Genomic DNA, 12919 nt, shown 5'->3' on the forward strand with positions numbered 1-12919 from the left:
CATGTTTACACAGAAAAGAAGGCCTGCTCCTCTGTGCTCTCATCCTCAGAGACAAAAGAGCAATACAATTGCATGCAGTCCACCTTTTCTTTGACATCTCATCGCCCATTCTGAACAAAGCAATCGCACTGTGAAACCATTCCAGACATCAAAATATATTTAAGAAAAAGATTTATGCTACATGACTGCAGACCACAGCACCCAACTCACACAGGACTGCCCAGAGTGAGGAGTTCCTAATGGTGTCATTTGACATAAAAAGTACTAAGATGGTTTTCAATATAACAGGAAGGGGATCTAACAGAGACACACACACAAATCCGTGCCCAGTTCGAGGAATTTCTGAAGATCATCCTGGGAACAAGATTAAGATGAACACTCTTACAGGAAAAATAAGTTTGGAGGAGAGAGCAAAATTCACATGTAAATAATAATGGCCCTTACAAATATGTTTACTTTAACTAAAATGGGATGATAGAACTCTAAATGAACATACGTATGCCATTTTATTGTTAGTCAAAGTCCCTTTGCTATCCTTTGCTCATTGGAAAATTCTCAGGCTACAAACAGTTGTAAATTCATTATCTTTGCATACAAAGAGGTACAAAATATTCAAAGCCTTTTTGGTTTTGTGATTCAAGCATTTTTTACACCCTCCCACCCCTACTTACTATGGTTTTGCTTGTCCTGGTCCTTTCTAGGCATATCTAAGAGGTTCCTGTCAAAAGTACTGAAACCGGGGTTGATTTCATGGGCTCAGGTTTATTCTGTTATTGTCTTTGCAAAATCTTGTCCCCCTGTCCACTCTAACTCACTTTTCTATTCTATTCTTGCAGGTACTTCATTTTCCAATTGACCACAGCACAAACATCCTACAATTTGCACAAATGATACATAAAAGATGTGAGGTTCTTTGGGTTGACAGTAAGGTAGAATTAAATTGCATATGCCTGGAGTTTATGGAAAGGAAGTTCCCAACTGGGAAAGGCTTCAGCACATATCCATCATCAGATAATAGGTCATTCTGTTTAAACACTTCTGATCTATTTTACAGTACCCTCTAAAGTGGCCCGATGCGTGGAAACCGCATTTCATAGTCACGGCTGAGGCTCAGGCAGCGTGTGTTTCCGAAACAGGGGAGAAGGGCCCACGGAGAGGAGCCCACGGAGAGGAGCCCACGGAGAGGAGCCTGCAGCACCGTGAGCCCCATGAATTGACTGCCCATCCTTGGGCCGCCGACCTCCCAGCTTAGGGCCCCGTTCACAGCTACACTGTCATGCCGCGACCTGGCAGAGCTTGAGGGTTTTGCTCTCCTATGACACAAGGGCCCTAAGGCGGCCACACACGGCAAGACCAGAGGCCCTGCAGAGACCACATCCAGCGCAACCGACAAGAAGACACCCCACGTGCTTAGGTCGCTGCATGACCCTAGGGTGGAGGGCCCAGGGTTCACATGTAGCTCCAGCAGCCAAGACTGGGTGCCGAGCACATCGGACGCATTCCACACAGGCCTTGGGAGAATCCACCCCTCTGCTCGCTTTAAGGACTGGAATCCAGGCACGAGGACCTGTTCCTGTCTGAAGCCTAATTAGCATGTTCCAGTGAACCCAAGAAAAACGGCCACGTCTCAGAACTGCCTGGAAATGAGGGCCAAACTGCCATTGACCAGAGTAATGAGGATCCTTCAGGATGGCCCTGCCTGTCCCCAGGCCCCCCTGGGCGGGGGGGGGGGGGGGGGGCAGGCTGACGTCCCAGCTAAAGCCCTGCCCTGGAGAGCCCTGCAGACCACTTTCATTTCCAGAGAAGTAACCCAGGTAAGTGCTAGGTAGCAGGAGTGTCTGCGCACCTGGACTTCTCTCAGCCACCAGCCTCCCAGCTGGAGACAGCCAGTCTCCCATCTGCTTTCCTCCTGGTCTCCCCTTCCCCTCCTCCCCAACTGCAGGACCACCTGGGTGCTCAGGGGCCCCTCCCCCCCAGGCCCCAGCTCCTTCTGGAGCAACTTGGAGAGAGGGCACTGCATCCACTGTTAGGCTGCAGGAGCAAACACCACCAACTGGTTTCTGCTTAAACTAGGGAAATTGACTGGTCGTGGTTTCCGCAGCTGGAAGTGAGCCAGAGGAGGGCAGAGGAAGGTGCTCCCTCCAGCCAAGCCATGTGAAGAGCAGCCACATGGCCAGTGAGGCGCTGAGCCCCTTCTGTGCGCCGGGTCAGCCACTAGCACAGAGACCAGCACACACCTGCAGGCAGATGGCCTTCTCAGATGCACCCACACCAACGGGCAACACTCCTGTGGACACATCAGCATTTTAGATGTACTTGCAACAGAAAACACACCTGCTGATAGGCTGTTTTTCCAGACGTACCTGCACCAACAGACCATGGGACAGGTCCCCTTCTCAGACCCTCGGGCACCAACAGACCAAGACACCTGCTGACAGGTCCCCTTCTCAGATGTACCTGCACTGGCAGGCAACACGCCTGCTCACACATTGCTTTCTCAGATGCACCTGAACTAGCAGGCAAACTAGCAGCAGACAGGTCACCTTCTCAGATCCTCCAGCGCCCACAGGCCAACACACCTGCAGGTCACCTTCTCAGACACATCCACACACATCCGTGCTGGACCACGAGTGGAACTTATGCCCCAGGGAGTGGTGAAGCCCTCTGGGGACACCTACCTGGCAGGTGAGGGGGTGTGGCCAGCAAGGAAGCCGTAGGTGGGCACCACATCCTCACCCCGACCACGCACTCACACTTGCACAAGTGGGAGGCATACTTGCACAGTCATTTGAGAAAAACTAGAAAGAAAGGAGAAAGAGAGGAAAGAACTCCTGTTCTGCGCTGTGTAGCCGCCATGCCCAGGCTGCCTCCGTCCTGTTTTCAGAATCTGAACAACACAGCGGCTGATGGGAAGGTTTTTGGCAGATCATTTAAAATGCCATTTTATTGTGAATCTAAGAACAGTAGATGCTACTGCAGGGAAGTTGAAAAACACGAAGTACAAAAAAAGAAAATAACTTGTAATCCCAGCTCTCAGGTTTAGTTCCACCTAAGATTTTCTATGCCCTAACCCATACTATATTTCTACATGTACATTTACTCAGTAACCGTCATTTTCCTATTAACAATATACCACGAGCATGGTCCCACTTTTAAATAACCTCCACCGCTGTGACGATGGCTGCCACAGGCCCAGAGCACAGACGGATCACAATTCATTCAAACATCGACTAGTATTATATAATGAGATCATTTCTATGCCCACCATCTTAGATAATGCTGCGATGAAACTTTTGTACAAAAACTTTCTAATTATTTTCTTAGAAAACCCTCTAAAAGCTGAAAGTGTTCGTCAGAAAGCATGAACTTTTTAAAAAAATTTTTTAGAAAGCATGAATACTTTTAAGATCCTTTATTCATGTTACAAAACACTATCCAAAAGTGTAAGAATTTTTAATATTCCTACCAGTGCAGTAGTAAAAAGAATGCTCATTTTCTCATGCCCTTGGAAACAGTAGACTTTCTTGTTGTTGTTGATATCTACTTTATATTAAAAATACTGGCAGCTTTCTGCTGTGATTTATAACTAAAAGTGAAATTGGCCACTTCATAAAATGTGATCATTTCTCTTTTTTTCTTTGTAAGTTGCTTTTTCAGGACTTTTCCACATTTCTACAAAATGCATCTCTTATTACTTGAAAGGGATTTATTTCTCAGATATATTGCAAATAATTTTCTTCTTTCATTTTACTTATGATGATTTGATACACTGAAACTTTTAATCTAAATAGACTAATGTACAGATTTCTTAATTATCTTGTGTCCTTTAACCCATAAAAAGGTCTTCCCCAACATCTTCAACTGATGTTGATATTTATGCAACATCATATTCAACAAACATACTTTGAGGATTTATTACACTTCAAAGCAAAAGAGAAACTTTCTGTCTTGTCAAAACATATGAAAGTTCTTTCTTTTTGATATTTTTATTCTCTCTTTTTTTGCTATTCTCACTCGTTTGTCTAGAAGTGTTTATAAATCACTTTATCAAGTTCTAAAAATTATTCTGCTTACATATTTTAATTTATTTAGCATGTCAATCTGTTGGGTGAAAATGTATATATTTACAGTATTGAAGCAGCATAATCCTGCCATGAGTCTTTATTTCAGCATGTCTAAAATATTTTTAAATTTTATTCAGTTGGGCTCTATGTATTTATTACTAGGTTTATTCTTAGGATATATAATTATGCTGCTACTATAAAACAGGGTATTTTTAAATATTTTATTGGTTATTTCATGACAAGGCACACACAATGGTTAGTATCTGAGGCAGAGATGAGGCGATTATTACATGAACCTCCATTTCACTCTGGTTACCCTTTAGCTTCAAGAACCTCAGTGAAGCAGTTACGTTTAAAAGCAGCTGACCTTTGTGCCACATGGATAAAGCTTATCACTTCTCAGATTTTGAGATTGCACTCACCTTTAATTTGCATGCCTTTCGCAAATATGTATAGATTTAAATGAAATAAATACATTTTGAAAAACTTCTCATTGCTAAACTCAAAAAAAAACTTTGCAAAAGGAATATGGTGAAGCCTTAAAACTTCATGATCTATTATATCGAATCATAAATATAAAAGTAGACTCTACTCTGCTTATACTGGAACAAACGGAAAAGTTCTTAAGCATGATATCTAGGGAGAGGAAAAAATGTCAGACTGAATGTAGTTTTCTCTTTTGAATTACAGTGAATTCATACATGCTAAAGGCAGTTGCATGTGGCAGCCAGTTTCTCCACTAACTTCAAGTCTGCAGAAGTGGTCATCCGAGAAGCAGGAGGGTTCCGACACCTTCCTAACATCCCAGCCTCAGCTTCTCGTTGGTTTGGACCTGAATGTCAGAACAAAAGTATCACTGCATCATTATTGCAAAGTAAAAACAAAGTGGAGTGAAGACTTTGCACATCAGGTAAGTGTGAACAACTGCTAGAAGAGAAGCTCGCCTGTCTGCGCCTGGCACAATGGCTCTGGTATCAAAAGAAATAAACAAATTAAAAGAGAACAAGTTCATTTTCCAGACCATGCACCCACCTCAAAAAAGAGAGAACAAAGTGGCCTTCTCGGTGGGTCATCAGGGAAGAGGGCAATGTGACACTTGAAACATGATTGTGTCTTTTTTTAATAATTTCCCAGCTCAGTACCACAACACGTAACTCCCAGGGCCAGATCTGGCTACAGGCGTCAATAAATTCTAATCAACACAGAATCGTTTAACACTAGGCCCAGACCACTGTTATCCCTTCAAATTATTTTTCCTGGTCAGTATGTAGTAAATGTTTAGTGTCGTTTATAACACAGAACTGAGGTCTCAGTTTTTCTCCGTCTGATTTCTTTATCAGGAAAACACTGAGTTGGGTAGTCTTAAGAAGAGGTCCTCCCCGTAAGGCGAGAAAAGCCCGTTTCTAGAATCGGTTGCGTGGGAAATTCATCTTCTACTCTGCAAAATTCATGAAGACTGATCATGATGCTGAACATGCAACTGTGTGATGATATTGTGGATTGCTGATTATATGTAGAACGGAATGAGCATATGTTCAGGATGTTTGTGTTTCTTGTCATATTTTTTTTAATTAAAAAAAAATACATGAAGAAAAGTCACCACGCTGGTCTAAGGTCCCTCTATCTGGGCTCTAGTGAGACACCTTAGATGAGGCTCCTTGTTGGCTTGTGGGTTTTGGGTGTGCTGTGAGCATTTCAACGCCCTGATGAAGTCAGAATAAAATGCAGCCTGTGGATGGGCACCCAGGGCCTGGGAGCACCACCGCCCGGCGGGCATGCTCTCCCCACCACCTCATCCTGGGCGGGTGCGCGAAAGGAACACATCCTTCAGAGTGACCCTCAACTTTGCCCCCTGGGTCCACGCACCTCACCTGAACTTCCAAACACAACTGCTCGGGAACGAAAATGAAAAGCCAAAATGCGCCCCACACGGTAAACGCTGCAGGCCTGGGGATTTCTCATGCGGCGAGACCTTGTCCCAGCCGGCGGCTTCCTGTGCCCACGCCACCGTCACAGCCACACGCCAGGGCCCGCGCGTGTCGGGCAGCCAGGCCAGGGTGATCCTTGCTGCTTGCCAGGACCGCGGGGGCCCGAGCCAGGGGGCCCCATGGTCAGCCTCTCTGGGGACCTGGACACCCACCCGGCCGCTCCCCTGGCCGAGCGCCGTCCCTGACGGTCACCGAGCGCTGGCTCGGTGGAGCCCAGGCGGTGGGAGGGGGCCGCTGGCCGCGCCCCTCCGAGGGAAGGAGCTTCGCAGGAGCCGCTTTTCCTGGGTTGAGGCCATCCCAGCTGAAGGTGCAAACAGGAAGCAACAGCACCAAAGCCAGGTCCGCAGAGCCTGTTCCGACCGAAGGACAGGGGAAATTCCACAAATGTCAGCCGAGAATTTCTCAGAACGACAGAGAAAGGAACACGTGCCCTAAAGCAATCGCGGCACTGTCCCTGGGCCTAACTGGCCGGTCACCCGGTCCTCTGGCCACGAGAAACCCGCGGCGGTTTATGGAGACCGTGTTGGTTTGTGGAGGGTGCTCCGGGGAAGACCGGCCCTGCCTGCATGGTGGGCCCCGAACCTTCCAGACGGCCACCGCAGCGGGCGCCACGGAAACACGTCTCCGGCCACCTCTTCCCTTCGCCACCGTGGGGACAGCAGTGGCATGTGGCTCCTTCCCCCCACCACCACCTTGGGCCCTGTCCTACAGAACTGGGGCGTCACGCTCACCCAACAGGAGGGGCTCCCCCAGGCCCCAGCTCTTCCCCAGCCCTGCAGTCAAGGGGCCTAGCCCAGATCTGGCCACATGGTCATCAGTGCAGCTCCGGGGGTGACGGGCGTCCAGCAAACCAAAATTCATACCAAGGGCTCCACCCTGAACCCGGACTGAAGCTCATCCTTCCCCACAGCACCATGCAAACACCTTAAAGCTACAGCAAGAGGCTCCTTTTAACTTTTGCTTCACTAATAAAATGTGCAGTTCCATTTCCTACCACTTCTCCTCTATAACCAGCCAAAGAGATTTAAAACGCAAAGTCACAGGAATTCTGTTTCATGGCATGCAGTTAATTGCCACGCTCTTAGATACCGTGTGATGGCTGTAGCTTGTGGGCTGCTGTGCAAATGCCACAGAATGCGTGGACGCAAGCGATGGGGTTTACTGCCGCAGAGTTCTGGAGGCCAGGACAAAGGTCTCGACAGGCCATGCTTTCTCCCCAGGGCTGTGCCCTCTGGGCCTGGCCCCCTGCAATCCTTGGGGTTCATTGCCTCCATCCCAGGGGGAGCCACCTCCCTCTCCCGTTTTCTGACTTCTGATGGCATCCGAATTTCCTCTGCATATAAGGACTCCAGGCCCGGATAGGAAGGCCCAGCCCGGTTCGCTGTGGCCTCATCATCTTTGAGCATCCTAGTCTAAATGCGTCCACACTAAACTATTAACAGCATCTCCGACGGTCCTATAATAAATGAGTTCCCACCCACGAGGCCCGCCTTGGTGCTTGGGCACGGCTCTGTGGGGGGCACGAGTGAGTCCCAGCCACCCGCCCGCATTTAGGAGTGTAACTTGGCTTCGGGGTTGCACAGAAGGCAGGTCCGTGGAACCCACGCAGGGCCCGGCCCCCGCTGCCTCCGCGGCCGCCCACAGCCCTGGTCCTCAGCCCCGGGGCACTCACAGCGGCCCTCGTCACTGCCGTCCCCACACTGGTCTGTGAAGTCGCACACGCTGTCGGGAGGCACGACCGCCCCGTTGGCGCAGCGGAAGGCGTCTGCTGCCCGCCGAGCCGGCGCGGGGAGGCAAGCGCAGGAGAACCACAGGAGGCAGCAAGCCCGGGTCATCGGGAAGGCCGGCATGCCGGCGACGCGGGGCCGAGACGGGAAACACCCGTCCCCGATCAGGCTGTCGCAGCCGGACGCGCCATGGTCGGAAATGGTCCCTTTCGTCTCTCTAGACTCGGGTGCCACAGTTGCGTCTCACACGTGGGTGCGCGGGCGGCTGCCATCCACCTGCCTCCAAGGAGCAGCTCCCAGGGCAGTTGGTTTGCTCTCTCAGAGGAGCGACTTGGAAAATATTTAACTTGAGCAATTGTACCCTTTCTGTATCTAAGCTAAACATGGACATTTATTGCCCTCTATGTACTATGTTTAAACAATATGAGCCTTTATGGTCATGATATCTCCCCAAGGAGAATTTAAAGAAAAGCAAAGGGCAGGTACATAAATGGGGGAAAAACACAATAAAGTTATAAATAACATAGAAATGATCTGTCAGTTTCTATGCTTATTAATCACATTCATGGAGTTTGAAACATTATTGAGGTCACTAAACTTTATTCAAGTTTCTCAAGCTTAATTATTAGAATTGGTCTGTGGGAATGAATTCTTTGTTAATGAATAAAATCTCACTTTGTTCAGATGAATGAAGAACCATAGGATTTTAAGTATTAAAGAAACATTGGAGACCATCATTTTACAAATTACAGAGGAAATCCAGTAAATCGGTGATAGAAACTAAACTCAGATATAATCTGCCGCAGAGCACAGAGCTCCTCCTTCCAAATACACCGACTCTCCATCAATGCAGCTTAATTTGCTTTTACAGGTGAAATGGGTGATTTCAGGACGTGAGGGACTGAAGTTCAGACCACACTGACATGGCAATTAAAAAATTCCACAAAGCTAAATAACCAGACAAATTTTATGAAGTTGATATGCAGACATTCCTGTATATTTTAGTTGTTAAAAGTACATTGAACGGGGTGTGAGGGGATTTCAGTGGTAGAATTCTCACCTGCCATGCGGAAGACCCAGGTTCGATTCCTGGCTCGTGCTCTTTCCAAACAAACAAACAAACAAAAATTCAGCAAAATGGTGCTGCAATAATGGGGCACTCACATGGAAAAAGAATAAAATGTGACCCCACCATACAGCATACAAAAAAAAAAAAGAAAATGTACACTGAAGTTCGTTTTCAATTACCTTCTTTTAACTTCTGCAGCAGAACTGCAAGTGGCAAAGACAGGCCATGAGACTCTAAGATGTAAGTGGAGAACAGGAGTTGAAAGAATCACGGATGGATCAGGGAGAGAGGAGGCATCTCAGCATTTTTTTTAAATGTTGGGAAAGTAAGGTTTCCTCACATCCTTGACAAAAGACCCACTACCTACCCAAAGCTCTAAGACACTGGCATTCGGGGCTCTCGGGAGAAAACCCATCATTTTCGTCCTACCACTAGCCATTCCACGTCATCTAGCAAGCCATCTTATTGTTCTGTGCTTCATTCCAAGATCAGAACTATTCTCCTTGCCTCGGTTTTGTATTTAGTATTAATTAATTTAATATTAATTAATGCCTTGTCTACGTCTCTTTGTTTGCTCATCTACAGTTCTGTGTTAGGCCCTCCTCTTCATGGAGGCTTCAACACTTCAAAAAAAAAAAAAGCTTTTCCCCTAGGCTTTTTCTCCACTCCCATGATTTCAACTGAGCATGCACACACACGCACACCAACGCATGCAGGCACACGAGCGCACACACATGCACACGAATGCACACACGTGGACGCACACACATGCACACCCATACTGCCTGCGTGGCGTGTCTACTTGAACCTCAGCAAACCCAAAGCCAACGTCATCTTCCTCACCCACCCACGCAGCCACCTGTTACTCCTGCCTCCACGTTTCCATCAGCGGCACCTTCTCCTGTCCGCTCGCCCAAACCAGGAGCCCATGGGCTGCTGCTGAGCTACCCTTGCCCTCCGTGTCCAGGACCCTCATCTTGGGCATTCTCTGGGCCAGCTGAAGAGGCGTCAAGTCTCAGCCCAGCCACCCTGAGCCAGGGGCCCCCGCCGCCCCGACTGCACTCTGTTCTGCAGGCCGAGCACGGACACCGCGGTCATTCTGAGGTCCACCCCTGCCATGTGTCCTCCCGACTCCAGCACTGCCCCGCTGGGCTTCACCCTCCCTAGGCCCTTCCCCGGCCCGAGCACCGGGTGCCTGCACCTCACCCTGCTCCTCGGCTGGGAGGACACTCTCAAAGGCACCTGGGCCGGTGCTCCAGGCACAGCCGATCCTGCCCGGGTGCTCTCCCGGCCTTGTTCTCACGCCGAGCACCCATGGCTGGAGCGCCGGGGCTCTTGGCCAAGGGACTTTCCCCAGCTGCGAAGGCCAGCAGGGCTGCGGGCTTCCACTCGTGGGCTGCCGTGCGGGCGCGTGGGCTCAGGCACGCGGCGTCCCCCCCACATAAGCAGCTGCGAATAGGTGACATTAATGAGGCTTACAGTCATTTCCACATGTTTTAGGCCCCTGTGGACAAAGGCAACGGAGATGCGAATTTTTTAAAAAGCCACTACATAAAAGACAAAATTCCTGCGTTCAGCGAGGCTTTTCCATGACTAAACCACATGCCATTTTAAATGCTCTTTAGATTCTGACAGTGCAATTATCTTTATTCCATTGACCACGCGTCCCACCACCCCCAACGCAAAACGAGTAAATAATCAAAGCGCGTGTCAAAGCGCATGTTAGGTATTTCACTTTCAGATGGAAAGAAGAGAGGAAGGGAGGGGCAGGGATAGAAAAAACACAGAGTGGAATAAAGAGGGGAGAAGAGAAAGCAGAAGAGAACAGTGTAAACAGGCATGTAAAAGTAGAAACATTTCCATTTCATTTCCTGATTCTGAATTCAGGTCCCCTAACATTTTAATATGTTCACTGTTATCCATTTAGAAAACTGATCACATAATCCGTAGCCATCATAACTGTTTATTTCCTCATTTCACCTGGTAAAATCCTTTATCACCCGTTACCATCTCTACTTTCTCAGCATCACTCATCATTCACATGTGTAATGAATTGGAATGACAGCGTCCAAAGCAAATCAGTATAATACAGTCATATAATATTCTATAAGACCAAATGTATGTTTTGTTGACAAAAGATAAAATTATTTTCAACTGACAATATTTTTACTACTGTTTCTCTAAATGTACAAAAAAAGCAAGTAATAAACAGATACTGACAGTGACTAGCGTTAATTTTACCCAGTTTATTGACGAAAAGAGATTCATAGAGCCCCATGCCATAACTCTGCACTTGGTGTATGCGTTGTCTCATCATGTCCAGAATACCCACATACGTCCCATTACCCTACTCTTATCTAAAAATCTATCACTCAGACATACTGAACTCTTCTCCACATCGCAAAGGATTAAATGGCAGTAGGTGTGAACTCAGGTTATAAAAATACCCATAGAATTGTAACTGAATTATATTGCCATGATGGTGGCTAATTTCTGGTGTTAACTTGGCCAGGTGATGGTGCCCAGGTGTCTGGTCAGGCATGCGCTGGCCTAACTGTTACAGCAAAGACATTTCATGGACTTAAATCAGCAGCCAGATGATTGCATCTTTGATCATATCCACAATCACTCAGGGGAGTGTCCTCTGCAATGAGAGAGGTTTAATCCAACTTCGTCTCTACTTCAGCCAGCTTCTCCTGGAGAAGTCATTGAAAACCTTCCAGTTTGCAGCCAGACTTCCGTGAGTTTTGGACTCGTAATTTGGACTCGTGCATCCCTACCATTGCCTGAGACGCTTTATAAAACTCATACTATTTACAGGTCTTTTCTGTTCCATTTCCCTAGAGAACCCTGACTAATACAATTGCCAGTGATTCACAGAGGCATTTTAAAGCCCCTTGCTGAGACTTTCAAACGCAAAATACCCAAGAGTGGCAGGACACAACTTCACTTAAAGTAAACACACAGTTCTACTTTTTGAAAATGGAGCACCTGCTCTAGCCTGGACACTGAGGGGGGGAGAAGGAAGACAGGAGAGAGAAGATAAAGAATAAGACGATGTTCCTGACTGCAGAATAACTTACAAGCCAGGGAAGAAGGGTGATTGTGAAACGCCCACGCAATGCTTCTAGTTTGGACAGTAATAGTGGACTACATTTCCTATTTTTTTTAAAAAAATAAACCAACTCTTTAAATAAAAACAGCTAGGCAGACAGAATATGAGATATTCTTAAATGTATGGCTGAGTGCTGAGCTTGCAAAAGTTAAGCAAATCACAAGAGCCAAGAAGCGAAGAGAGGCTATAGAGCCAGCGCAATAGAGAGTCTATTCCAGAAAGTCCCTGGGAGAGAACATTCTAAGGAACAACTCAAAATGAATGAAAAGTAAGCATTGGAAGAAAGTGTTCGCTGTGACAAGAAATGGTGGGTAAAGACCAAAGCCGGATTTGCAGATCGGAGGAACCCGGGCCCTGGTCTTTGGAAGAGGAACTGAGGGATGAGACCTGCCTTAGATGGAGATTGAGAAGTAAATCCTTCCATCACTCCCAAGGAAGGAATTCCTACACCTTTGACAAGGCCCCTCAGGGCGACTATGGATTTTGGTCTTGCAAACAGGGATTCACAGGGGAAATTTAACTGGCACACAGGAAAGCAAGCCCCGGGGCTGAGAGTGAGCGCACGCGAGCCAAGTCACAGATCCCCCCAGGTTCCATCTCTGGGGGTTACGCGAGAGCGAATGTCGAGCAACTTTGTATCAAATACTGAAAAGATGAAATTTAAAGAATTATCACAAAGAGGAAGAGATTAACAAAAGAGACCAGACATAATCTTTTTGTTAAATCCCTTCACATGTAATCACTGAAAATAAAAGCACAGTCAGGGGCGTCCATTGGGAGGAAACAGAACTTAGTGAACTGAAAGACAGACGTGAGTAGATGGGACAGAACGCAGCCGAGAGGTTCAGGACACACGAAATGCAGCCGAGAGGTTCAGGACACACGAAATGCAGCCGAGAGGTTCAGGAAACACGAAATGCAGCCGAGACGTTCAGGAAACACGAAATGCAGCCGAG

The 12919-nt window shown here is 47.4% G+C and overlaps 1 protein-coding gene across 6 annotated transcripts in view; it reads right to left on the minus strand.

Moving 5' to 3' along the window:
* The window catches only part of MALRD1 (MAM and LDL receptor class A domain containing 1), a 752096-nt gene extending 744007 nt beyond the window's left edge, over nucleotides 1-8089 (minus strand). For all 6 annotated transcript variants that reach the window (XM_077154409.1, XM_077154433.1, XM_077154399.1 and 3 more), the window contains exon 1: nucleotides 7725-8089. In XM_077154409.1, coding sequence (XP_077010524.1) covers nucleotides 7725-7902 — 178 coding nt within the window. In that variant the 5' untranslated portion in view covers nucleotides 7903-8089. The remainder of the gene's footprint in view (nucleotides 1-7724) is intronic.
* Between the last annotated feature and the right edge of the window lie 4830 nt (nucleotides 8090-12919).

The sequence above is a fragment of the Tamandua tetradactyla genome, chromosome 1 (assembly GCF_023851605.1).
Source record: "Tamandua tetradactyla isolate mTamTet1 chromosome 1, mTamTet1.pri, whole genome shotgun sequence".
Taxonomy (NCBI): Eukaryota; Metazoa; Chordata; class Mammalia; order Pilosa; family Myrmecophagidae; genus Tamandua; species Tamandua tetradactyla.